Consider the following 27,612-nt stretch of genomic DNA (forward strand, 5'->3'; position numbering starts at 1 on the left):
ACATTTAGAAAATGAATCTGAGTGAGGTAAGAATGCACAAAAGTACCATCCCATTCCTATCTTTGTAGGAAACTGGGGCAATTGATGTGCAATCGTATACAGTTACAGTACAAAGCTCTCAGTGAGAGTCTACTCCCTAATTTGCGTCTTTAACATGATTAACTCTGGGCTCCTCCATAACCTGCTGCTCTTTAAACCTGACCCCATCCAGTTTTATTCTTGTATCGTTTAAACACTGTAGTCTGATACAAGGTAGGATTTCTCTGCCACGTCAGGGGGCACGAGGAGTCAAACACATTGAGCTGCAAGTCTGAAGTCCTCAGTGGATCAGACTGAGTCCAGGTGGCAGTTCCATCACTTAAAACATAAGTGAGTTGGGTTTTTGCTATGACCTGGTCGATTGATGTTGCAGTAGTTATCTCCCTCCCCTGACTGATCCTAGAATACTATAATTAGTTATCTGCTCTGTGAGGTTTGATGTCTCCAGATTATCAGCCCAGGCCAATGGATTACTGGTCCAGTAATTTAACTGCCATGCTACTGGAGTTCCCATTTTCGAACGAGATCTGCCTGATCTCTTCAGTGAAGGGAAAGGATTGAAACCAGCACCTCAAATATGAGCACCAACGGTCTCTGGGAAACTCAACCAATATTTATTCCCTCCACAACAGCCAAACAGCTCACTGCTGATTGGAGACCCATGCGGTCTAGATTAATTGACTTTATTCTGTCCATTACATGGCATTCAAAGCATTTCTCTGGCTGTGTAGCTCGTTGGGATGTTACGAGAGGAACTATTTCTAAATGCTACTCTGCATTCGCAGCAGCTTCATGTCTCTTGGTTCCCTGCACCTTGGGGTCATTCTTTCCGTCTCTCTCAGTCTGTGCACTCGGACTCCATGAAACAAACTAGAATACCTGGTAATTTCTGCAACCCCTGGACCAATGCTCAAATAATTTTAAGGTGCATCACACATCCTTCTAAAGCAGTAGCAGCAATAAAACAGAACTTGGAAACGACAATAGAAAATTTTGAAATTATGCACCCTTTTCGAAATGAAAGTCTTTCATCCTGCTAGGACGTTGGCTGCTTCCTGATACTGTTCATTCACATTTAATACACAAGCCCATGCCCACGGGCAAATTTTTGTTCCTCTTGAGCAAAGATGTGTCTGTGTGCAAGTTAACTGGAAGTGCTCCACTGGCAAACAATATAGTTGCTGCTCAAGCTTCTTTCCCTGAGAATTCCCGACCAGTACCAGCATGACACAGTACAGAAGCTTTAAGCTAAGTAAAAAAAAAAGCTTGATCCAGGCCTGTGCTTTATACAAGTCCAGGCAAATTATACTCCCCAATAGATCCCAAAGGGCAATCTAGAACCTCTTTAAAAAACATTAATGGCTGATACATCAATCCCTCAATCCACATTGAAATGAACTCACCTACAGTCCTTTTGCTGGGATCCAGGAATTCCAGCGGGTAGGTTTTCCCAAATCCGGGAATTCTCACGTCAACTCCAGGTGGGGTTTTTGTTGTTTTGGTTGTCGTGTTGTAAACAAGCCTACAAACAAAAACAGGACCAAACTAAAAAGGAATCACATTCTTTTTCCAGCTGCCTCCTCATCTCCTCACTTAAAGCCCTTGGCCCCCGCCCCCCCCAACACCTCAACATTTCTGAAGTCTTTAAATCCTGCTTTGACTCAGATTGTCAAAGCAGAGTTGAACCTTTGCCCAACATGTAGATTGAAAACCTGTCACTGCCCAAGGCTCTGGCTGATGTTGAGGGCATTTGCTCACTTACTTTTGAAGGCAAATTCTCACGCTGATGGAAGCAAACCAGCCAAAAGTACATGTCAGCCATTAAATGGAACCTTAACTGTCAGTCATCTCCACTTAAAAGTCACCTTCAGTTTCTCTTAGTGCAGAAAGCTACAGAATTCAGTCAAATGGAATTTCATCCTTTTAGACTTTTTCATAATAGCGATGAAGATTCATCAGAATTTGCCCCTCCTCAAAAAATGAGACTTTGTGCTTGAAAATTGCATATCAGAGAAGATGTTGTTACATTCATTTAGCCGTTACATTGACCAATATCTTCTGACATCTGGAAAAAGGGCATTAGCAAGCAGGGGACGGGACATTCTGAACCTTCTTACTGAAGCCATCACATTTTACCCAAAGGGAGAAACGTGCATATTGGTATCATAAGAGATAGTCTGCAGTAAATGGTTTCTTTATAAGAAAAAGAGCTGCTCTTTATTATCATCAGAAAGATAGTTTTATTTGAGACTGCCCTGCAGTGGAGTAGAAGAAAAAAGTCTTAACTAAGAACAAACATCAGCTCATGAAAAATTACTTTCTGAAACAAGAGATTCTATCACAGGTGATGGGGCTACTGGCACTGACACAGCCAACATATTTGATATGTATTCACCAAAATGGCTAAATATGTCAATAACACATGAGGTAAGATCATATTATTGGTAAACTAGTATTTCTGGAAGCAATCTCTAGGGGAGTTTGTAATTAAACCATCCAAATTTAGAGGATCATTTTTCTGAAAAAGAATCCGTGCAGTTACTTGCCTTAATGACACTGCAAGATTTTGTGAAATGACTTCAGTCAAATTGCCTCAAAAACCTACTTCAACATAGGTAAAGGCTTTGAAGCTTTTTAAGATATATTAATTTAGCGGCCATCCTTTGAATTGTTTCCTCCATTTTCTCCTCCTTAGCAAAGTTTAACCAGAGAGTTAAACTTCACTGTTGTTCACTGAGACAGTGAACAATTTTATACCTCATCATCCAGCAGTGTGTCTAAAGCCTCTATATCTGCTTTCGTGAGAACCTCAAGTTACAAGTCATAAACCTTCAGACATTACGTTCTGTGCCACCCAAGTCTTTCTCCCAGTGAGAAGCTTCAAGTTTGCGTTGTGCTTACATGGTTTTGTCCAGTCAACTTGCAGAACACCAAATTTATGTGAAATCTGTAGAATCTAGAACCTTGCATCAGGTTGCAATCTATTTTACCCATTCAAGGCCCTACCACTGGAAATATTTTTGATTGATTGTCACAATCTATGAGTTAAATTTCGTAATAATGTTATAATGACATCCAGCACTCCAAAGCATAGTTTCAAAAACCCACATACAAGTAGGTCTTATGAAAAATGACTCGAGCTTGGCTTAACACATGCTGTAATTTTTAAATACGTAATCAAAGAATAATTGCAGTCATCACTTCTGATTAACTATTCCAACCTAACCGGTAACTCATTTTGAAACACAAAAGCACTGTTGGATTGGTCAATGCGTGGTAAGCCAGACTTTGTCACAAAGCCTCATCCTTGCTTACTTCAGTGACTCAGCAGCTTCTTTCACAGATACTCTCTTTACTGGCTAAAAAATTTATATACAGAGAACATGTCTGCCAGCTCAAAAAGGAAATTAAGTTTTGGAGCTTCTCAATGCATCTTTGTGGTCATCAACATGTGTGCATCAGCTGTGCAATGGTTGTTTGCACTCGCCTCCACAAGGATGTGGGTCATGTTCCATTTGAGACTTCAGCTCCCTGGTCTAGGATGACAGCCCACTGTAACACAGAGAGATACACAAAAAGTACTGGAGGGACTCAGCAGGTCAGGCAGCATCCACGGAGGGAAATAAACAGTCAATGTTTTGGGTCGAGACTCTTGATCAGGACCGGAAAGGAGTGAGGGGAAGAAACAGAAAGGGCGGAGTTACCGGAAATCAGAGGAACTGATGTTGAGGCCATCAGGTTTGAGACTCCCAAGGCAGAATATGAGGTGTTGTTCCAACAACCTGCGCCTGGCCTCAACGTGGCAGTAGAGGAGGCCATAGATAGACGTGGCAGTACGGGAATGGGATGTGGAATTGAAGTTGGTGGCCACTGGGAGGTCCTGGCTGTTGCGACAGACACAGAGAGGGTACTACACTGTCTGCCTAGACAGGTCAAATCAAGTCACAGTCTGCCCTCTCAGGGGAATACAAATGCTGGTGTGGTTCCATCTGCTCTGGGAAAGCCGGGCAATATTTATCACTCAATTAATATAAGACCCTCTACTCTTCATTGCACTGTTGGTTATGTAAATTGGCTGTCATATTTCCCCACTGGCCACACTGCATTGGCTGTAAAGCACTTGGGATGCCCAGAGTGAAAGGTGCTCTATAAATACAGATATATCTTTCAAACTTGACAGCCCCAAACGTCATTCCTCTTCTCCCCTGCTCAAAGTCCAAATTCCCACCACTTACTGGTTTAAATCATTTTGGATCATGAACCATAGAAACCTGCAGGTCAGGAGACATTGGGACAGCTTTTAGTAGGTCACCTCTCTCCCTTGAGCTCTGCACCATCATCTGCTTGGCTGTTAATTTATCCCTCATTCGACCTTTCTGTAAGCTCGTGGTTTTGTACAATGGTTCAATCATATCAGAGGCCTCAATGGCTTCAATGGAACAAGGAAAGAATGAGTTACTCCATTTCTTCATGGGAACGTTTCCTTATATCCTTCACAAAATAATGCAATACCTCCAGCCTTAATTACTGATTTGTCTTTCACCATTTCCTCTGATCTCCTCATATGCTCATTTCTAGGAGCTGGTTGCACAGAGCTCCTTTCCTGTTCACTTCTTTTAATCCCATCAACTCTCAGCTCTGCAAAGCCCAGGATAGCTGACCGAGCCACCTGATACTTTGACCAGTGATCATTCTTTATGCAGCATGGATCAGCCAGCTTGTCAGTCACTCCAGTCAGGCTCAGCACAGGTCATTGCCTCGCACCAAACCCAGTTTGCCCACTACATCTCTCCCCGCCAACCTACACAGACACCTAGCCCACCAATCATTCTAGTATGTTGTTTGTATTTAAACCTGCCCATGGTGATACCACTTCCCTATTACCAACCTCCCCCAACACTTACCTCTGACTCTACATCTCTCCGACTCTGGTTTCTGAACAACCCACACTTCTTTCCTAGCGCCAGCAGTCTTGGTCCATTTCCCAGAAACTCAAAATCCCTCATGCAAAGCCCCTCCTTAAAACCCACTTCTGCAATTGAGTATCTGGTCATTCCTTCTTATATTACTGACTGTAACCAACCACTGAGGTGGCCAACGTCTACTATACATCCCTAATTGGCCTAGAGAAGATGGTGGTGAAGCTACCATGCTCAAGTACACGTGGTGAAGGTACTCCCAAAGTGATGTTAGATAGAAAGCCCCAAAATTTTGATCCAGTGATGAACGGTATCCCTTTCCAAACTCCTCCCGTCTCTGGCAATGAAGGAGTGGCAGTGGAATTCCACGCCAGGATGGTACATGATTTGGAGAATTTGATGATGAGCTATTCCTGTGTAACTGCTGCCTTTGTCCTTCAGGGTGGTGGGGGTTTAGGTTCTGCGAGGTGTTTGTTGCACTGGTGGCTGGCAGAGTGGCCACCTGTGGTGACGGATGAAGTGTAAAACAAGCAAACTGCTCGACCTTGGATAGTGTTGAACATGTGTTCTCAGAGCTGCACTCATCCAGCTAAATACAGAAGGTTTTTAATCACATTGGCTTGTGGTTGGGTGTAAATGCTGCTGGGAGTGAAGAGATGAATCATTTGCCATCCAACACCCAGCCTTTATATTACTTTTAACCACAGCATTTGTGTGACTGGGCCAGTCAACTTCTGGTCAATGATGGGAGATTCGATGATTGTGACAGCCCTGAATGTCAATGGAGCAGGTGAGACTCTCTCTTGGTACAGTCACTATTGCCCATGTCTTGCTGCAACCAGGCACTGCTTTATTACTCGTGGAATCGCAAATGGGACTGGATACCGTTCCGTCACGGCAAACATTCCCACTCCTTGCAGGCTACTGTGGAACGCGTGAGCTTTCTCGAAAGCAGGTTTTATTTTGCCGGATCAGCAATGGGAACCAGGTCTCGCTTACCTCGGGAAAGGGAGAGAAAAAGCTGTCTGCCTAACACTACCTCTAGGGAAAAAACACCAAGCACAATCTCACAACCCAGCCCAATCCAGGGCCTTCCCTGACCTTGTCACTGTTAAGAAATTCCTTGTGTCAATATTTTTATAGCATTCAGTTTCTGTATTTGACAGATAATAAATACTTGGTATGTTTATGGCTCGGGATAAGCCTCACCTCCCTTTGCAGAATGTGGTTATCACTGAAGCACAAGACCAACCACATGACAATCAGCAGTCTTATCAACACAGATCTCTGGTCAAAAAGCAGTTTGTTTAATATCTTCAGCATGACTTCATCAAAAAAAAGCTAGCAATAGCGTGACTGGTTCAATTACCCTATTAGCTCCAACTGGGAAGACCCTGCCTATCTATAATGGTACTAAACTAATCATGCATTTGGAGCGGCAGGAGCAGGAAGCCTCAGAGAATCAGCGCAGTAAGGCAGCTGGCTGCTCTGTAAGCTTCACCGAACACAACTCACTCGTAAATAATGCAGAAGCAAAATATTAATTTTTATGACAGGGGGACATTAAAGGACTGAATGCATTTCACTTTCAGATTCCCTCTGCTGTAGAATGTCCATTATTCTGGTTTCTATGGAGATGGAATTTAGCATATGCCAAAGAATCCGGTTTCATAAAATATACTTTCCTTTGATGTTTGTAAGGAAAGAAAATGGCTTAATTCCAGTAAGAGCAGAGAACAGTTTGTTAATATTCATTAGCAGAGCATCACTGGATGTTTACAAAATAAGAGAGTAAATTAAAATACTTTATAAATCTACGTTGAGCACTGTTCATACTTCAAGAATTATGCTCGAGATGCATTCACACAGTGACTATATCTGTAATTTAGCTATAGATTTCAAGATAGCAGTCTATAGTGTGGACACATCTCATATCCGTGTGAATCAGCAGGAAGACAATCTCGTGTTAATAACTGACAACAGTGGAGGTCTGCTCTAACGTTACCGACGTGGCCCATCCACAGTGTTAGTTATAAAACCCTCACAGTCAATAAGTTGTCCTCCCCAGTGCACGGTGACAGTTGGGCGAGCAATTATGCTGCACCGCAGGGTCCCCAAGCAATCCCACTGCAACAGGTTAAATGATCATTAGTGCATTATTGATGTGGGACCTTGTTATGTGCACATTGTTGGCAGGTTTTCTACACCTAATTGCCTCTCACATCCCCACCCTAAATGGCTCAGCAAGCATTCTGTTATATCAAACCATTCCGCTGGAATACAAAATAGCAGACCAGTCAAGGCAAAAATCCCTCCCGGCCGAGTCAATCTTACAAAGCCCTTCTTGCACACAACTGAATACTGGTGCCCAAATTGGGAGTTCCTGTTCACAAAACAGCCTGATACAGTCAAACTCACAGAATCATATCCAACAGCCAACATGGCAGACTCTTCCATCACCATCTCTGGTTATGTCCTGTCCCTGTTGGTGTAGCAGTATACTGGTACACAGAGGCTCCTAGGAACCCTCAACATGGGCATCAGACCCCATTAAGTCTTATGGCATGGACGAGGAACCCTCCTGATTACCATCTACTGTCCTCCCTCCGCTCCTCACGCTGAGCAGCACCTGGAAGCAGTGAGAGGAGCAGAGGGTGCAAGGTGTCCAGTGCTGACCACCAGGGGTGGCTCAGCACTAGAATCACTGACAGCCTGAAGGGCATAGCCTGTGAGGCAACATCTGTAGTGGCTGCCCAGCAAGTCAAAAGGAGCGGGGAAACCTGATCCTCACCGATCTCTGCATTACAGATGCATCTAATCACATTTGCATTACTGTAAGTGGCCATCCTTGCTGAGATGTAGCCCTACCTTCACACCGCCGGTACGCTTTACAGTATTGTGTGGCACTACGCTTGTGCGAAGTGGGATAGACTCTGAAAGGATCTGTTAGCTCGAAACTGGGCACCCATTAGGTGCCATGGACCACCAGCAGCAGTAGGAATGCACATTCTGATGATCTGTAACCTCATGGCCTGGCACATTCCTCATACCATCTTCACAATCAAGCCAAGACTGCAACCTCTGATTCAACGAGGAGTCCGTGCCAGGGACAGTACCAGACATGCCTACAAAAGAGCTGCAACACAGTACGATACATGAGCTAATCTGCAAAAACAGAACATCTTAAGTCTGAGCTAAGAAATGCCACAACCAATGGATCAGACCGAGGCTCTGAAGTCCTGTCACTTCCAGTCAGGAATGGTTGTGGACAAGTAAACAGCTAACAGGAGGAGACATCTCCAACTTCATCCCTGATATGGCCCAGCACGCAAGTGCTAAAGACAAGGCTGAAGTATTTGCAATCACATTCGGCTAGAGGTGATGAACAGATGATCCTTCTTGACTTCCTCCTGAGATCCCAACCATCAAATGATCACTCTCAGCCAACTGGATTCACTCCACACCACCAATGTCAAGAAACGGCCAAGAGCACTGACTACAGGATCCAGGTTGTAGTACTCAAGACTTGGCCTTCAGAACTAGCTACATCCCTACCCAAGTTGTTCCAGTAAAGATACAACGCTGGCATCAACCTAACAACACAGAAAACAGCCCCAGCGACATCTAGTCAGCCCCCTCTTACCCCACCCCCAGCAACAGTAAAATGGACAAATCCAGTCAAGCTGATCAGCAATCAGTCTGCTCTCAGCAAAGGGTCAGTGTCTACACCAGCCAGCAGAAGTTGATCACTGATTATCTATTTACATTTTGCCAGCACTGCCCGTCTCCAGCTTTGGTAGGGCAACACACTGGTGTCGCTAAAGCCGCTGCCTCACAGCACCAGAGATCCGGGTTCAATCCTGACCTCGGGCACTGTGTGTGGGGAGTCTGCACATTCTCACTGTGCCTGCGTAGGTTTCCCCCCAGGTGCTCCAGTTTCTTCCCACTTCCCAAAGATGTGTGGGTTGGTTGGTTAATTGGCCACTGTAAACTGCCCCTTGTGTCGGTGAGTGGTAGAATCTGGGGGGATTTGATGGGGACGTGGGGAAAATATATATTAAAAAAAACAGGGTTAATGTAAATGCTTGGCTTTCTCTTTCATGCCCACTGACTTCAGTATTGCCTGGGCTGCCCAAGTCGTGTCTCGCACAAAGGAAGGGTGTGGCCGTTGGAGGTCACTCATTCCAACGTCAGGAGTTCCTCGGGGTGGTGTCTCAGGCCAACGCATCATCAGCTCCTTCACCCAAAGTGGGAATGTTCTTTGGTGATTGCACAGTTCCAGTTTCTCAACAAATGGAGCAGTCCTTGCCTGCATGCAGCAAGACCGGGACAACATTCAGGCAGGACTGATAAGTGTGGTACGAACATTACTTGTCACAAGTCTCCAGCAAAAACCATCTCCAACAAGTAGGAATCTTAAAAGCTACGCCTGATATTCAATGATATGACCACTGCCAAGTCCTCCACTGTCAACATGCTTGTGTTTGGAGGGGTTGGTCACTATTGACCAAAAACACAAGACTACTTAAGATGGAGAGGGAGGAGGAATTTCTTCTCTCAGAGGGTCCTGAAATCTTTGACATTCTCTACCACAGAGAGCTGTGGGGACCAAAACATTAAACACACTCAAGGCCAAGATGGGCAGATTTCTGGTCAAAAGGAGAAGGAAAGGTTTTGGGAAACATCAGTCATCCATATTCTTACTGAATGGCGAACTGCTGTTTCTCATGACTACTGTGGCTACCGAGTTAGTCCAAGCCATCTACAAAACGCTGGGAGAACTCAGTGGGTCAAGCAAAGAGATGGTCAACGTTTCAAGTCCAGGCCCCGGGTCCTAATGCAGGCTCTGGACCCGAAACGTCCACCATCCCTTTGGCTCCACAGATGCTGCTCAACCAGCTGAATCCTTCCAGCAGTTTGCTTTTTGTTCCAGTTTCCAGCATCTGCAGTCTCTTGTGTCTCCATCTACAAAATGCACTGCAGTTACTTGCCCTGCACCTCTGACAGCACCTCCCAAACCTGTGACCTTTCTAACAAAGGAGGACAAACAATTCAGGCACATGGAGACACCACCACCTACAGCTTTCCCTCCAAACCCCACATGACCATGGCTCAAAAATATATTGCCATTCCTTCACCGTCCCTGGAAATTAGTTACCAGCACCTTGGGGCTGCCTTCACCAAAAGGACTGCAGCAGTTTAAGGCAGCAGCTCACCGCCACCTTCAAGGGCAACTAGGGAGGGGAAATGCCCATATTCCCAAACAACACACTGGTGACCATGCTGTACTGCAATTTGGTTCTCCTGGGGTCACAGAGAGTACCATTTAAATGCAGGTTGTATCCTTGCAATCAGCTGTACTGGGACAGGTGTTTCAGTAGATCTTGAGCTCCACCCATGGCCACCCAGGTGAGAAAGATAAATCAGGTGCCCAGAAGGAAAATACACAGAAGCAAGAATGAAACCAATTTGAATCTGATTGTCCAGTTAGTGCCAATTAACCAAATACAGACAAAAACAAATCTAGACCACAGCAATGAAATGTGCCAGTGTAAACCAGGCTAATGATGAATGGGTTGGTCTAGCCCTGTCCTCATTGGTCTGTTGGTCTGGGAGATGACAGATAGAAGGCCCTAGTTTGGGCTGAGTGATCGAGGTCATCGTGAACACATGGGCAAGTGCCCACTGACAGGTAGCAGCAGGAGACCGCTAGCAAGGAAAAGCAAGTAGCAAAACCAAGCAATCTATATTCTACCTCAAAGAAAGGTGATTGGCTGGAGGGGGATTGGAAGAGGGGCAGAGAAGGTGAAAATGGGGGAGCAGTGGACTGCAGCGAGGTTTACCTCTAAGGATACTTAACCAGATTTCACCTTAAACACACGGGTAAGATAGTGCACCTCACCGCTGTGCCTCCCTCCATCTCACCGGGTTAGTGGCACGCTGTGCATGACATGATGGTCTAGACGGAAAGTGGGAGTGCTAACGAGGTCGAGAATCCATCCCTTTTTAAAAAATAAGTAGCAGGGACTTGCTACGCCCGAAACGGAATCTGAAGGAACGCAAGAGGTGGAATTGCAGAGTTTATAATTTTATGTCCAAATCTCCCCCTCTGTCCTTTTCTCTCCACTTCTGGTCTACCCAGGCCCTCTCACAGACACTTTCCAAGCTACCCCAGCCCAGCACCCCCCATCTCCCAGTTTCTGTCCCCTCCCCCACTTGATCCATCACCCCCACACTCCTCCCACTGTTCCCATCTGTCCACCAGACCTCCCTTACAAGATTCATCCTCACCTTCCTTTCTTAGCAGGTTCTATAATCCGCAGCCTTTTATTGCCTCCACCTCTTACCGGCCCAGCCTCTGTCTATCTCCACCCTGCCCTCCCCCACCTGCCAATCAACCCCTTCTCACCTGGATCCACCTATCAATTGACAGCTCTTACCCCACCCCTCCCCCTCACCTTTTCACACTGGCTGCCTCTCCTTCAGTCCAGATGAAGGGTCTCGAATTGAAATGTCAACTGTCCATTTCCCCCCACAGATGCTGCACCCTGACCATTTGAGTTCCTTCAACAGCTTGTTTTCGCACCCCCCCCCCCCACCCCCCGAAGCACATTGCTTCCTTGAGGAGGCACCTCAGCAACATGAGTTTAGTCACACACTGAACCGATGAGAGACCAGCTTCCCAGTCTGCATCATTCTGCCAGGGATGAACTGATACCAGGCCACCCTCGTAAATCGGTCAGCACTGAACAAATTTGCATGCACCGAGTACTATTTGCCCCTTACCTCATGTTGTCGATCCAACAGTCAATGACGAGAGGCAGAAGCAGCTCGAGATTCAGCCACAGGGTGAAATAATCCTCGGTTTTCTTGGCACACAGATAGTGCACCACGCTAGGTTTGTTCAGCTTCGCCTCCAGCTGGTTCCCCAGGTCACCTGGAACTGACCAATTCCAAGACAAAGTTACAGCCAAGAATCAAATCAATTGGATAGCATTAGCTCACTCGCTCCGTCCTAAAACGACGACATTGATGCAGGTGAGTGGAAAAGGAACCAGTGCACAACGTACAACTAATGCCCCACGTCTGCGGAGGCCAGTGAGAGCAGACATGCAGCCTTTCCCTGCTTCCTCTGATCACACTCAGTGTACTGATCCAAAGTCATTCTCAACTTGGTCTGCTCGTCATAAGTTAACCTCAGGACATGCGTATGTACAATTGGGAGACCGTTGCCGGTGATTATAAATACAAATTTTACCATATTTGATTTAACATGGCTTCATCCAAACTTAATATCGCACTACATGGCAGGTAAATGCATCATAAAGTACAGTTCTATACATTAGGGGAAAGGCAGTTTGCTAAAGGGCCTGTCTTATCCTTTTTCTGGAGTGCTGCAAGATAAGGAAGCTAGAGTTCCAGTTGAGATTTTGCTTTGTCATTACTGGCTCTTTAACACTTGTGGGGATGGTCTGGAATCTCAGTGAGGGACCCCTCACCATCGAGTTTCTCCTTGCGCAATCTGCAAGATAAGGAAGCTAGAGTTCCAGTTGAGATTTTGCTTTGTCATTACTGGCTCTTTAACACTTGTGGGGATGGTCTGGAATCTCAGTGAGGGACCCCTCACCATCGAGTTTCTCCTTGCGCAATCTGCAAGATAAGGAAGCTAGAGTTCCAGTTGAGATTTTGCTTTGTCATTACTGGCTCTTTAACACTTGTGGGGATGGTCTGGAATCTCAGTGAGGGACCCCTCACCATCGAGTTTCTCCTTGCGCAATCTGCAAATTACTTGGTCCAAAGAGCAAAGTCCAGGATGAACCCACGTTATGTTTGTTTTGGGAGGTGCTGGAGAGGCCAGGGTTCGGGTCCAGTAGGTTGTTGCAAAGATGTAGGCAAGTTGGTGCAGCAGGAGGTCAGAATTGTGGAGTCAGGCAGCTAAGGCTCATCGTCACTCCAGCAGTATTGAGGGGTAGGGCAGGTGTACGTCCTTGTGGACGCAGTATCACCAGTTGGATTGCACCAAGGCGATTATCTCGCCAAACAACCAATACACAGGGCAGGCCAAATCTTGCAAACCTAATTTCAAATCCCATATTTGGAGAATTTAATTTTTTTTTAAAGAAAGATTCTGGAAATTAAAAAAAGCACATAAAACACCTTTCACAAATTCAGGATTTCTCAAAGAACACTTCAGTCAATGAAGTCTTTTATTTAATTAAAAGAGAAGTCACTGTTGTAATGGAAGGAATAAACACCATCAATTGTACAGGAAGTAGCAATGCGATGAAGACCCAATAATCTGTCTCAGTGACACTGAAGGATCACCTGCAGAAAGCTCCCCTGCCTTTCTTTCAACACAGAGTCATGGCATCTTCTACATCCACCCAAGAGAGCTGACTGTTCGTTGCTTCATACGATAAATGGCACCTTCAACAGTGCAGCACCCTCAGGATTATGGAACTTGAAATGAATATCTCAGAGGAGTTAGTGCTTCTAACTGAACCGCGGCTCACTGTTCATGCAGTGCCTATAGTTGGCATGTTACTGGACGGAACCTGTAATAATGAGCCGATGTATTTTTGGCAGGATGCAATCATTAAAGCCTATTTCACCTCACACTTCGCAGTGACAATACAACATTCCCATTGCAAGTAATCATGATTCATTAATACTTGATTGTCAGAATAGAGTCAACAGACCTGGGTTGTATTATCTTTTGTTCATAAATGAAATATTGCTGAAATAAAGCAATGATTTAAAGCATGCAAGATTTATGATTTATTCCTATTTAGAATTTATATTCGGACAAGCGATTTTATAAAGCTTTTGAATAGGTTACCCACCCAACCCGAATTTTGTGCGTTTCTGAAAAATTTTAACTGGATTAAAATTAAAATATTAAAAAATAAACAGACTTAATCTGCCAAAATTAAAAACATTCTGACTAATTATAGTCCAGCAAGGAGAGCCTTCTACAAGTTTTAATGTTTGAGCAACTCCTTCTGAATTTTTTTTAACTTTAAAGCACAGATTCCAGGAATTCTTCCACTTGGTCAGACAAGAATGGAAGAGCAACAAGGCAGCAGAGAAAATGGAGCTCCTCGAAGTGGCTAATGAAACAAAACCAGAGAAGATTGGAAACACTCAGCAGGCCAGTTTCTAAAGATTACTCAAGATGCAAATGTCTGTGTTGACCAAGTTGTTGAAACCAAGTGAATGTTCGATTTGCATTGCTAGCAAATGTCAAACAATGCAAAATCTGGAATAAATTCAATGCCTTTTGGGACTTCTGGGGTATAACTGAAAGAAAGTAATTAAGAAGTCTCAATATTAACACATTTCACAAAGGAAGTCTTCCGTAGAAGGCCCTGCTAGAGATGATCCACACATAACAACACCCAGCCTCAGTGGGCTAAGTTAAGAATTGTTTTTTCCTATGCACCCGCTTCATAAGAAGGAAGTGGTCTCACAGCCACGCTTCTCAACCCTTGCTGATGATCAGTATGTACATACTGCGGGAAGGGGATTTCAACTCTTTTTGGACCTTTTCCTCAATTTGTTCTCAAAAAGTGGAAATGCATAAGAGTTTTTTGTTTATGACAAATATCACTTGCAGATAAACGGGGGAATTAACTTTATATCCAGGGTCAGCTATAGTTTGGGGCTCGATTTGCTTACATTGGAGTGGGAAGGCTGTGGATTCAAATTCCACTCTGAACACAGGATTTGAGGCTTCCACCTCAGTGTAGCACAGAGTGATCATCACATGCACTGTGGGTGCAGCCATCTCTTGGATGGGACTCCAAACCAAGACTCCGTCTGGCCTCTTGGGTGGAAGTAAAAGACCTCCTGACGCTCTCGGGCAGAGGGAAGGATTATTCTGGGTACCTTGGCCAATATTCATTCCTCAAACAACACTGGTAAAAAGAGATTGCCTGGTTAACAGCTTACTGAACCACCCTGGCTTGTGGCTGACACACAGGAAAACACTGAACTTGCCTGTTGTAAATTACTGATGGGAACTTGGGTACCAGATACAAAATGGAGAAGCCCCAGCCTGCCAGCTCTGTGTGATGCATAGCAGACACTTTGGAACCAGCTCCACACATGAGATGGCTGGAAAACGTTTGGCAAAGCCCCACCCCAAACCTTGCTCACCATCAACATTTTGAAAACATTCGGAAACTATTAGGAAGTCTCTTAAGCAAATGCAAGAAGTTAAAAGAATTAAATCACTGAAGCAAACAATTAACTGTGAAAAACTTGTCTTGCATACTGTTCATACAGATCAGTTCATTACACAATGTTTGATGTAGTACAGGGTAAAAACAATAACAGAATACAGAGTAAAGTATCACAGCTACAGGGAAGTGCAGTGCAGGTAGACAATAAGGTGCAAAGTCAAACAAGGTAGATTGTGAGGTCAAGAGTCCATCTCATTGTATAAGGGAACCGTTCAATAGTGTTATCACTGTGGGATAGAAGCTGTCCTTGAGCCTGGTGGTATGTGCCTTCAGGCTCCTGTATCTTCTGCCTGATGGAAGAGGGGAGAAGAGAGAATGACCCGGGTGGGTGGGGTCTTTGATTATGCTGGCTGCTTCACCAAGGCAGCGAGAGGTATAGACAGAGTCCATGGAGGGGAGGCTGGTTTCCGTGATGTGCTGGGCTGTGTCCACAACTCTCTGAGGTTTCTTGTGGTCCCGGGCAGACCAGTTGCCATACCAAGCCGTGATGCACCCGGATAGGATGCTGCCTATGGTGCACCAATAAAAGTTGGTGAGTGTCAAAGGGGACAAACCAAATTTCTTTAGCCTCCTGAGGAAGTAGAGGTACTGGTGAGCTTTCTTGGCCACACCATCTACGTGGTTGGACCAGGACAGGCTGTTGGTAATGTTCACTCCTAGAACTTGAAGCTCTCGACGTCAGCACCATTGATGTAGACAGGTGCATGTACACCGCCCCCTTTCCTGAAGTCAATGAGCATCTCTTTTGTTTTGCTGACATTGAGGGAAAAGGTGGTTGTCACGACATCATGGCACTAAGCTCTCTCTCTCTCATTCCTGTACTTTGACTGATCGTTATCTGAGATACGGCCCACTATGGTGGTATCACCTGCAAACTTGTAGATGGAGTTAGAGCAGAATCTGGCTGCACAGTCATGAGTGTATATGGAGTAGAGTAGAGGGCTAAGGACGCAGCCTTGTGGGGCACCAGTGTTGAGAATAATTGCTCTGGAGGTATCCTCACTGATTGCGGTCTGTTGGTCAGAAAGTCAAGGATCCAGTTGCAGAGGGAGGTGTTGAGTCCCAGGTCTCGGAGTTTGGTGGTGAGTTTGCTTGGAATTCTAGTATTGAAGGCAGAGCTGTAGTCAATAAACTTGGCCTTCTCCCTTGCAACTGTCCCCATCCCTTCAAAGGAGGGGATTCGCTGTTCAGCACCAGCTCAAACCAGGCACAGGTACAGCAAGCAGGTGCTCTGGTTTAAGTGTTGGGTAACACCCTGCATCGGTCCATGATGAATTCATCCAGGAAATCACTGGTGAAGCCCACCTGGCAAGTTGGAAACTTGGGAATCTGGGACTCTGAGGGGGGGGGGGGGGGAGGGGGTTGTGGAGGAGGAGGATTATTTTCAACACTGGTGCCCCACAGGGCTGCCTCCTCAGGCCTCTACTCTACTCCTTATACACTACACTCATGACCGTGTGGCCAGATTCTGCTCTAACTCCATGTACAAGTTTGCAGATGATACCACCGTATTGGGCCGTATCTCAAATAACGATGAGACAAAGTACAGGAATGAGATAGAGAGCTTAGTGACATGGTGTCATGACAACAACCTTTCCCTCAATGTCAGCAAAACAAGAAACTGCCACACTTCCCAACAAATTCCTACCCAATGTAATTTGTGAGAGCTTGTTCTGTAAAAATTCTGCAGATGCTGGGATCTGGAGCAATACACAAAAAGTGCTAGGGGAACTCAGCAGGTCAGGCAGCATCCATGGAGGGAAATAAACAGTCAACGTTTTGGGCCGAGACCCTTCATCAGGACTGGAAAGGAAGAGGGCAGAAGCCAGAATAACGAGGTGGGGGGAGGGGGGAGGAGAACACGCAGGCAGGGGATAGGTGAGGTCAGGTGATAGAAACAGAAAACCTACAACACAATACCGGCCCTTTGGCCCATAAAGTTGTGCTGAACATGTCCCTACCTTAGAAATTACTAGACTTACCCATAGCCCTCTATTTTTCTAAGCTCCATGTACCCATCCAAAAGTCTCTTAAAAGACCCTATCATATCTGCCTCCACCACCGTTGCCGGCAGCCCATTCCACGCATTCACCACTCTCTGAGTAAAAAAAACTTACCCCTGACATCTCCACTGTACTTACTCCCCAGCACCTTAAACTTGTGTCCTCTTGTGGCACCCATTTCAGCCCTGGGAAAAAGCCTCTGACTAGCCACACAATCAATGCCTCTTATCATCTTATACACCTCTATCAGGTTCCCCCCTCATCCTCCGTCGCTCCAAGGAGAAAAGGCCGAGTTCACTCAACCTGTTTTCATAAGGCATGCTCCGCAATCCAGGCAACATTCTTGTAAATCTCTTCTGCACTCTTTCTATGGCTTCTGCATCCTTCCTGTAGTGAGATGACCAGAACTGACCACAGTACTCCAAATGGGGTCTGACCAGGGTCTTATATAGCTGCAACATTACCTCTCAGCTCCTAAATTCAATTCCCCAATTGATCAAGGACAATACACCGTATGTCCTCTTAACCACAGAGTCAACCTGTGCAGCTGCTTTGAGCGTCCTATGGACTCGGACCCCAAGATCTCTCTGATCCTTAATTAATTCTTTGCTTCAGTATTCATCTGTGAGAGAGTCCTTGATGTTTGTGAGGACAGTGTAAAACAGGCTGATAAGCTAAAATATGTCGACGTTAAGGAGGATGTGCTGGAACTTTTGAAAAACATATCTTTTGATAGACAAGTCCCTGGGGCCGGACAGTATATATCCCAGGATACTACAGGAAGCGAGGGAAGAGATTTCTGAGCCCTTGGCAATGATCTATGCTTCTTCACTGGCCACAGGAGTAGTACGAGATGATTGGAGCGTTGCAAATGTTGTTCCTTTGTTCAAAAAAGGGAGTAGTGATAACTCTGGGAACTATAGACCACTGAGTCTGGTCTATAGTGGGCAAATTATTAGAAAAGATTCTTAGGGATAGGATTTATGAGCATTTGGAGAAGCATAGTCTGATTAGGGACAGTCAGCATGGCCTTGTGAGGGGCAGGTCGTGCCTCACAAGCCTGATTGAATTCTTTGAGGATGTGACAAAGGACATTGATGAAGGTAGAGCAGTGGATGTGGTGTATGTGGACTTTAGTAAGGCGTTTGATAAGGTTCCCCGTGATAGGCTCATTCAGAAGGTCGGGAGGCATGGGATCCACAGAACCTTGGCTGCGTGGATTCAGAATTGGTTTGCCCATAGAATGCAGAGGGTGGTTGTAGATGGAGCATATTCTGCCTGGAGGTCAGTGACCAGAGGTGTTCTGCAGGGACCTGTTCTAGGACCCCTGCTCTTTATGATTTTTATAAAAGACTTGGATGAAGAAATGGAAGGGTGGATTAGTAAGTTTGCAGATGACACTAAGTTTGGTGGTGTTGTGGATAGTGTAGAAGGTTGTTGAGGGTTACAACAGGACATTGGTAGGATGCAAAGCTGGGCTGAGAAATGGCAGATGGAGTTCAACCTGGAAAATTGTGAAGTGGTTCACTTTGCAAGGTTAAATTTGAAGGCAGACTACAGGATTCTTAGCAGTGTGGAGGAACAGAGGGATCTTGGGGTCCAAGTCCATAGATCCCTCATAATTGCCGCACAAGTTGATGGCGTTATTAAGAAGGCATATGGCGTATTGGCCTTCATTAGTCAGGTAATGGTGCAGCTCTATAAAACACTGGTTAGGGCCACACTTAGAATATTGTGTTCAGTTCTGGTCACCTTACTATAGGAAGGATGTGGAAGCTTTAGAAAGGGTGCAGAGGAGATTTACCAGGATGCTACCTGGATTGGAGAGCATGTCTTATGAGGATAGGTTGAGTGAGCTCGGACTTTTCTCTTTGGAGCGAAGGAGGATGAGAGGTGACCTGATAGAGGTGTACAAGATGATAAGAGGCACAGATCAAGTGGACAGTCAGAGACCTTTTCCCCCAGGGAATGGCTAACACGAGGGGGCATAATTTTAAGGTGATTGGAGGATATCAGAGGCAAGTTTATTTTACACAGAGAGTGGTGGGTGCGTGAAACTCGCTGTCAGAGGTGCCAGTGGAGGCAGATACATTAGAGGCATTTAAGAGACTCTCAGATAGGCATGTGGATGACAGAAAAATAGAGGGTTATGTGGGAGGGAATGGTTAGATTGATCTTAGAGTCATTTAAAGGTCAGCACAACGTCATGGGCTGAAGGGCCTGTACTGTGCTGTGATGTTCTATGTTCTAGTATGCCTATAGTAACTTGATCCAAATTCTCTGTCCTATTTGATTTCTTTTAAAAGGCATGCAATTATGAGAAGCATGTTTCCACTGACATCTAGAAGCAGCAGTCACAAGACTGAAGCTCATGGCTGTTCCCTGGCACACCCCTATATTGTTGCTCATAATGCTAAAGTAACACCAGCTTTATCAGCACATGCTACCAATTAATGGAAACCGAAACAGGATTCCTTTCCCTTCTCTTCAGTATTTCAGTGCACATCACTGATTTGTGTCACTTAAGTCTCTACTTAGGATAAATAGAGTGGGTGAATAAAAGTATCCCTTTCCTCTACATTTAATATTCTGACCTGACATTTAATTCAATACCAAATGAACCACTAACTACAATTTACACACAGTTCTATCACCAATTGAAATTCTGTCTGCCTAGACCAATATCCTGAGTTCACAACCGTGTACTCTGCTCTGCAAATATTGGTTAGTTGAATTTACCCTCTTCAGGTGCCCATCACTCGAAACACACATCAATCTGTGTCAGATGGATTGGGGGTTCAAGTGCCATTTCTGAGCCCTGAGCAGGAGCAGAGAGGCTGTGCTTCAGTACGGTACTGAGGGAGTACTGTCCTGTAGGTGTCATTAAGCCAAGCCCCCATTTCCTCTCAGCTGGATGTACGAGCCTATTTAAACATTCTTACGCATGCCCATTTTCCCACAAGCATGGGCCACTTTAAGCAGGCAACTGCACCAACACCCATCAGACCAATCTCAGTCACCCGATTATAATGCACCATCAAACACAAAGACTTTGTACAAAGTTTGAAAATACCATTCCACCCAACAGGTCCCTTTCTTCTTTTGCTGGAACAACAACAGCTTCCTGCTGTCACATCAAACCTTTTCTCCAAACGTCCATTTAATTGACTCGCTCCACATCACCAGCTTTCATCCATACTTCATCCCACTGCTCTATTCAGTCAGTATATTGGCTTTTCCTGATTTTCATTCTTGCTCCTAATTTTCCCAATTAGGATTTGAGATCCCTCATAAACCTAACAGCATCCAGTTCAAAACTGCCAACTCTTTAATACTAATTTGCAGTTTCATGCAGCAAGGGTACAAAATCCCTATAAAGAAATAATTGGTGGGAGGAATTAGGGACAGTGCTAATTGAGGCAATTTTAAGACAGATACAGTGGTAAGCCATTGAGGCCATCTTTGTTTTTTTTTACTAATTCATCAAAGTTTAGCTTTTGGTTTGGGGGGGACAGGAAAATGAGATTTCTTCTCTCGTTCAAGTGTAGCAATGCTGTAGGAGTTTTACCTGCTATTAAATCAAGACCACTTAAGGATATGGGGCAGGAGTCGGCCATCTCTGTCCATCAAGCCTGCCCCACCATTCATTAAGACCTCGGCTGCTCTTCTACCTAAGTGCCATTTTCCAGCGCTGTTCCCGTAACCTTTGATTTCCACGATCTCCAGAAACCCATCAATGTATGTGTTGAATGATCAAAATGACTGAGCCCCCACTGCCTTCCAGGGTAGAGGAGTTCAGATTCAGAACCCTCCAAGTGAAGATATTTCTCGTCATCTCAATCCTAAACAGCCTACCCCTTATTCTCAAACTGTGGTCCCTGGCCCTTGACTCCTCACCTGGCCCCTCAAGCCCTTAAAGAATTTTTAGAGCTTTGACATGATCTCAGTTGGCAACTTGGTAAGCCTGATAGACAACTTGGTCGGCATAGACAAGTTGGGTGGAAGGGCCTGATTCTGTGCTGTACAACTCTCATCTCCTCACCTCTAGAGAGTACTGCCCTAGTCTACTCACTCTCTCCTTGTACAGCAAACCCACCATGCCTGGAACCAGTATTGTGATCCTGTGCCGCACTCCCTCTATGGCAAGTACATCCTTCCTGATTGACAGTGGCACTGGACACTCATGTAGCAGAAATATTTAATTCCCAGCACTAATCTCCCTCATGGCAGCTGAAAAATTCAGAGCAGCATTAAATTTGCAAAGGGCAACAGAAACTGGGAAACAGAAAAGCAGCAACACAAGTCAACCTAGTTAACAATACATAACTGGAAAGGTAACAAGCCTTCTCTGCGGCTTCCTGACACTTAATGAAGGGTGGGGCAGGCTTGAAGGACAGAGATGGCCGACTCCTGCCCCATGTCCTTAAGTGGTCAAGTAACAGCACATGACCCACACTGTGATCACAAGTTTCACACAGCAAAATGTTTCCATACTCCAAAGAATTAAATATCTCCTTGAGACAATTCAGTGAAACATACTAGGCTGTTATTCTGCCTTTAAATACATCAACATTAGCCTCTTTTCTTGATGCAAAAGCCCTTCCCCAAACACCCACATTAAATCTAGGCAAGACTTGGATTTATTTGGTTTGTCATCACAGTATGCCAAATTGTTTTACAACTAATTAATCACTTCTGAACCATACAACAACTACTCTTTGCAATACAGGCAAATATTCCAGTCAATTTGTAGATCACGTCCCACATATAACAACTTCGGCCAGTTACTGTGCTCTCTCTGGCCCTGGATAAAAGGAGGAATTTGTTCCGACGTCAAGAGGAATTTGTTGCTGCTCTTCAAAAAAAATGGCTACGAAATTTCTAACATTTACGCAGACCTCCATAGAGAAGCAACTAACATCTCGTCGGAAAGATGAAATATCAGCCTACGCGACACTGCCTCAATCTGCACCTGCATGTCGTTCTAAATTTTGTGCTCCAGTCCGAAGGGGCCATTGACACTTAAAACAGGTGATTTCAAAACAGTTCTGCATTTACAGATTTTTTCACAAACTTCCATTTACTTTTAACGGACCCACCCATTTTACACCATGTCCAACAGTCAAACTTACCCGAGATTAAAAACTCTACCCACAAGCTTCTTTCTCAAGAGATAAAGGCCACTGGTCACCCAGCAAAGCTTACGGCAACTACTCTGTACTTGTCCATTAGTTAATGCATTACAGCTGTAATATGAAGTTGAAAAAGTACTCGTGGATCCCTTGGTAGCAGAGGCAGGATCAATTAGAATAGGGAACAGGGAAATGGCTGAGACATTATGGTAGAAAACACAATAACATACCAGTAAGAGTTTAAACTAAGAGTCTATTGAAAGTGGAGTTTTAAAAATAATTCACAGTAATGGAAAAAAATGCACTGATGAAAATGATGAGACCGAATGAGAAGAAAATGATCATACTCCCCGTGCCTGATGTCAGTTTCCTTGGGTTCCAAAAGAGGTGGCAGTATAGATGGTGGATACAGTGATAATCTTCCAAAATTCTGGAGTGTCCTAATGCATGCAAAGGTTTCACTGCCTTTCAAGAAAGGGAGGGGAGACAGAAACAAGAAAACTGTGGACAAGTTGGTCTGACAGCAGGTGTCAGGAACAAGTTGGAATCTATTAATAGGGAAACTTATTGGTATTGGTTTATTATTGTCACTTGTACCGAGGTACAGTGAAAAACTTGTCTTACAAACTGATCGTACAGGTCAATTCATTACACAGTGCAGTTACATCAAGTTAGTATAGAGTGCATTGATGTAGTACAGGTAAAAAAAATAACAACAGTACAGAGTAAAGTGTCACAGCTACAGAGAAGGTGTAGTGCAATAAGGTGCAAGGTCACAACAAGGTAGATTGTGAGGTCATAGGTCATAGTCCATCTCATTGTATAAGGGAACTGTTCAATAGTCTTATCACAGTGGGGTAGAAGCTGTTCTTAAGTCTGGTGGTACGTGCCCTCAGGCACCTGTATCTTCTACCCGATGGAAGAGGAGAGAGGATGTCCCGGGTGGGGGGGGGGTCTTTGATTATGCTGGCTGCTTCACCAAGACAACGAGAGGTAAAGACAGAGTCCAAGGAGGGGAGGCTGGTGTCCATGATGCACTGGGCTATGTCCACAACTCTCTGCAGCTTCTTGTGGTCTTGGGCACAGCAGTTGCCATACCAAGCCGTGATACATCCTGATAGGATGCTTTCTATGGTGCATCGGTAAAAGTTGGTGAGAGTCAAAGGGGACAAACCAAATTTCTTTAGCCTCCTGAGGAAGTAGAGGCACTGGTGAGCTTTCTTGGCCATGGCATCCACGTGGTTTGTCCAGGACAGGTTGTTGGTGATGTTCACTCCCAGGAACTTGAAGCTGTCAAGCCTCTCGACCTCAGCGCCATTGATGTAGACAGGTGCATGTACACCGCCCCCTTTCCTGAAGTCAATGACCAGCTCTTTAGTTTTGTTGACACTGAGGGAAAGGTTGTTGTCATGACACCATTCCACTAAGCTCTCCATCTCCTTCCTGTACTCTGACTCATCACTGTTTGAGATACCGCCTACAACGGCGGTATCATCTGCAAACTCGTAGATGGAGTTAGAGCAGAATCTGGCCATCTCCTTCCTGTACTCTGACTCATCACTGTTTGAGATACCGCCTACAACAGCGGTATCATCTGCAAACTCGTAGATGGAGTTAGAGCAGAATCTGGCCACACAGTCATGAGTGTATACGGAGTAGAGTAGAGGGCTGAGGACGCAGCCTTGAGGTGCACCAGTGTTGAGAATATGTTAGGAAATGATGATGTGCTTAGGCCGATGTGTGGCAGGCGAGATGGTGAGGAGGAGCACCAGACCCCTAACAATCATCTAAACAGATGCAAGTTCATGGACCCATTTACATATGCTGTAATTAAGAACATTACAAGCTGAATGTACACACGTGGTCCCACAAAAGCCGGCAAATTTTAATTCCTCCACACATCCCCAAGGCACTGTCAGCACAGTCCTATGAAAGTGAACTCTAATATGAGATTTTCCTGAGGATGTAACTAGCAGAGTAGATGAGAGTGAACTAATAGATGTAGTCTTACTCGGATTTTCAAAAAAGTATTTGATAAGCTGCACACTAAAGATCGTTGCACACAGGGTCCAGGGGTATTATTTTGGTAATGAACAGAGAAATGGTTAATGGACAGAAAACACAGTTGGAATAAATGGTTGATTTTGACACTGGCAAGTAGCTTAGTTTCAGACATCCATGCAATCAGGGCATCACTCATAAGGTCAGCACCAATTCAGTCAGCATTTGTTGTCCATCTTCAGTTGTCCCCAAACCAAATAACTTGTCAAGCCATTTCAAAGGATGGTTACAAAAATATGAAAGAGCAGAATTGGGCAACTCAGTCCATTGTGCCAGTGCCACCATTCAGCAACATCATGTCTGATCTTCATCTTAGCTCTACTGTGCTGCACTGTCCTCAAGTCCCTGATTCACTGGTAATCTAAAAGCTCTATCATTCTCTATCTAGAATATACCCAGCAACTACTCTCTTGGGCAGTGAGGAAGTTTCTTCACAACTCTGTCCCGACTGGCTGACACCTCGTTTGGAGACCATGACCCCTGGCTCCAGACACCGCTGCCTGGGGAAACACCACCCCTGATGAACCCTGTCAAAATCCCGTACCTTTCAACGTGACCCCCTCTTGCTCTTGTGAACTCACAAGGGTACAGGCCCAATTTGTTCGGTCTCTCCGCTGATGACAAGGTGGACATTCAAGGAATCAATGACATCATTGTGGGTCTGGAGCCACAAAGCTCAGACGAGGGCACCAGATTTCCCCCCTCAAAGAACAGTAGTGAATCAGGTGATGGTCAGTGCAATGGTCCTGCCACATCTCAATCCTATGACATTACTTCAAAGAGTGAACCCCTTGACAACGACCTCTAAAACTTATACGTGGATGACTGTGGTCCTTCGGTGGGTGGAAACTGGATACTCCTGTTTTGCTCTATCACCATAGCGACTGGCTGCAAAGCACTTCGGGACATCCCCAGGATCCAAACAAGTCATGGGATCAGGAAAAATACAGGATCGTTGGAAAAGATCCCTCCCAGTCACGTGGTCTACCCAGCGGCAGGTTTGTCACGCAAGGGGAGATTACAGCAACCAGGCCTATCCACTCGGGTTCAGACGGACGAGAGGTTTTCACCGGGAAAACCCCAAATCCTGACAGAGTACTTGCAGACTCGCTGTAAATCCTTCCCCACCGCCGCCTCACGCTGTTCCGGAAGGTGCGGGGGCGGCGAATAAAACAAACACACGTCCGTTACTTCTAGGAACCCCTCTAAATACACGAGGGAGGCAGGGGGTGAGTGAGAGCACACGCTTGAAGAGCCCGGATAGCCACTGTCCCCCTTGCGCCGCCCTCATGCAAGCCCGGCGTCCCTGAATCACAGCGGGACGTTTGGGAAGGGGAGCCCCGGGAACGGTGCAGACAACCTGAGCAACAGCGGCTGAGCCTCCAGTGTCCGCACAGAGTTTGTGTGCTTTCAACCCCGGAGGGGGTAAAGTGTTGGAACAACATTATTTTGAGGTAGTGACACGAGTCCAGAAACATTCACAACGTCACATTAAAGTAAGTGTTACGAAAGAACAAACTGAAGGCTGGGGTGTTCAGTCACCGACCATACCCCAAAATATGCAAAACAACACCCGGGGAGTTGTTATGAGGTTTTCCAAACTTGATCTCGTCCCACGTTAAAAAGGAAATAGAAAATAAGACCAGAGCTACCATTAAAGATGTTAAAAAGGAAATAGAAAATAAAACCAGAGCTACCATTAAAGATGTTAAAAAGGAAATAGAAAATAAAACCAGCTACCATTAAAGATAAGCTGATGGCGGTAACACTCAAAGACTTTAAAGGAGGGTCCGCACAAATGGAATAAATAAAGCCCCCTCCCCAAACTCCACTCACCCAGCACCACGGGCGGTCTGGTCGCATTCAAAAGGCGCCGTGAAGATAACTTGTCCTCGTAGCGAAGGGAGAAGAAGGATGAGGAGGAGGAGGAGGCGGCGGGGCAGGCAGCCGCCAGGAGAGAGAGAAAGAGGCAGAGGTTGGAGATCATTGCCCGGCTCTCATAACCCGGCAGCTGGAGCGGGGCCCAGGCCGATGGAACGCGGCGGATACAATGTAACCAGCGCTGTAACTAACGCCGGGCTCCGACCGACCAGCGCCACTCACCGACCGCGCTGTGGCTCGGCCCCTCCATAGCAAGCACCACGCTTGGCGGCTACACAGCAAGGCCCTATCAATCGAAGCTGGAGCGCCGTGTGGCGCCGCCCCCGGGTCGGTGTCGGTATGACTGTGCTGAGCAAATCAGCAAAGAAAGCGGAGCAACGCACGAAACCCTGGAGGAACTCGAGATAGCCAGTAGGAAAAGGTGGAGCAAGAGCGAGCATATGTACATGCATTTATCCTGGCTATCTCCCCTCTGTCTTTCAGTCCAGATCTTTATCCAGTCCAATGCAAGGTTGGAATACCATTTGCCTTGCTGGTTGCACTTTGAATGCACATATCAATTTTCAGTGACTTGTGCATAAGGGCTATCTTTCTGAACCTCAACACCTTTCAATTCCTCACCAGTTAGAAAATACCAAAGCAGTTTACCTCATACATTTCCACATATTTCCAGCTACCATGTGCTCGCCCATTCATTTACCCATCTACACCCCCACCACCCCGGGACTCTCTGCATCCTACTCACGCCCCATACTACTGCCCAGTTTTGTACCATCAGCAATTTGTATTTTCTACACTTTATCCCCTCGTCCAAGTTAATGATATGGATTATAAAGAACTGGGGTCCCCACACTGATTCCTGCACTTATAACTGAGGTGCGTAGGAACTTCTTGCTTAGGCTGGTGAATCTCTGAAATTCTCTACCTCCGAGGGTTATGGAGGCTGGATCACTGGGGGTATTTAAAGAGGAGGTGCATACATTTTTGAGAGGTCAGGAAACTGAGGGCGCTGGCACAGAAGGGATGAGGCCTGGGTCTGATCAGCCATGACTATGTTGAATGGCAGGGCAGACTGAGGGGCTGAATGGCCTACTCCTGCTGCTATTTTCCTGGGTTCTTATTTTCAACCCACTAGTCACAATATCCTCACTCAGAAATGACCTTCTGTCTACTAAGGGGTTAGGTAGTGTGGGGGTGTTTTGATGGGCAGCACAACATGGTGGGCCGAAGGGCCTGTTTTGTGCTCTATGGTTCTATGGTTTTAGTCCATCAACCGATCCTTAATCTGCCCAGTTTATTACTCTCCAGTACTGTGCACTCTAATTTTCTTTAA

General features: G+C 45.5%; 1 protein-coding gene across 2 annotated transcripts in view; it reads right to left on the minus strand.

Moving 5' to 3' along the window:
* Window positions 1–26,606, minus strand: part of LOC127577209 (phospholipase A2 group XV-like) — a 39,802-nt gene extending 13,196 nt beyond the window's left edge. Inside the window, exons 1-3 of one of the 2 annotated variants that reach the window (XM_052028195.1) lie at window positions 26,235–26,606; window positions 11,745–11,901; window positions 1,443–1,561 (exon numbers count right to left, since the gene is read on the minus strand). In XM_052028195.1, the coding sequence (XP_051884155.1) occupies window positions 1,443–1,561; window positions 11,745–11,901; window positions 26,235–26,385 (427 nt within the window). In that variant the 5' untranslated portion in view covers window positions 26,386–26,606. The remainder of the gene's footprint in view (window positions 1–1,442; window positions 1,562–11,744; window positions 11,902–26,234) is intronic. The other variant, XM_052028194.1, reaches the window with a different exon arrangement.
* Window positions 26,607–27,612: the final 1,006 nt, after the last annotated feature.

The sequence above is a fragment of the Pristis pectinata genome, chromosome 13, assembly GCF_009764475.1.
Source record: "Pristis pectinata isolate sPriPec2 chromosome 13, sPriPec2.1.pri, whole genome shotgun sequence".
Classification (NCBI taxonomy): Eukaryota; Metazoa; Chordata; class Chondrichthyes; order Rhinopristiformes; family Pristidae; genus Pristis; species Pristis pectinata.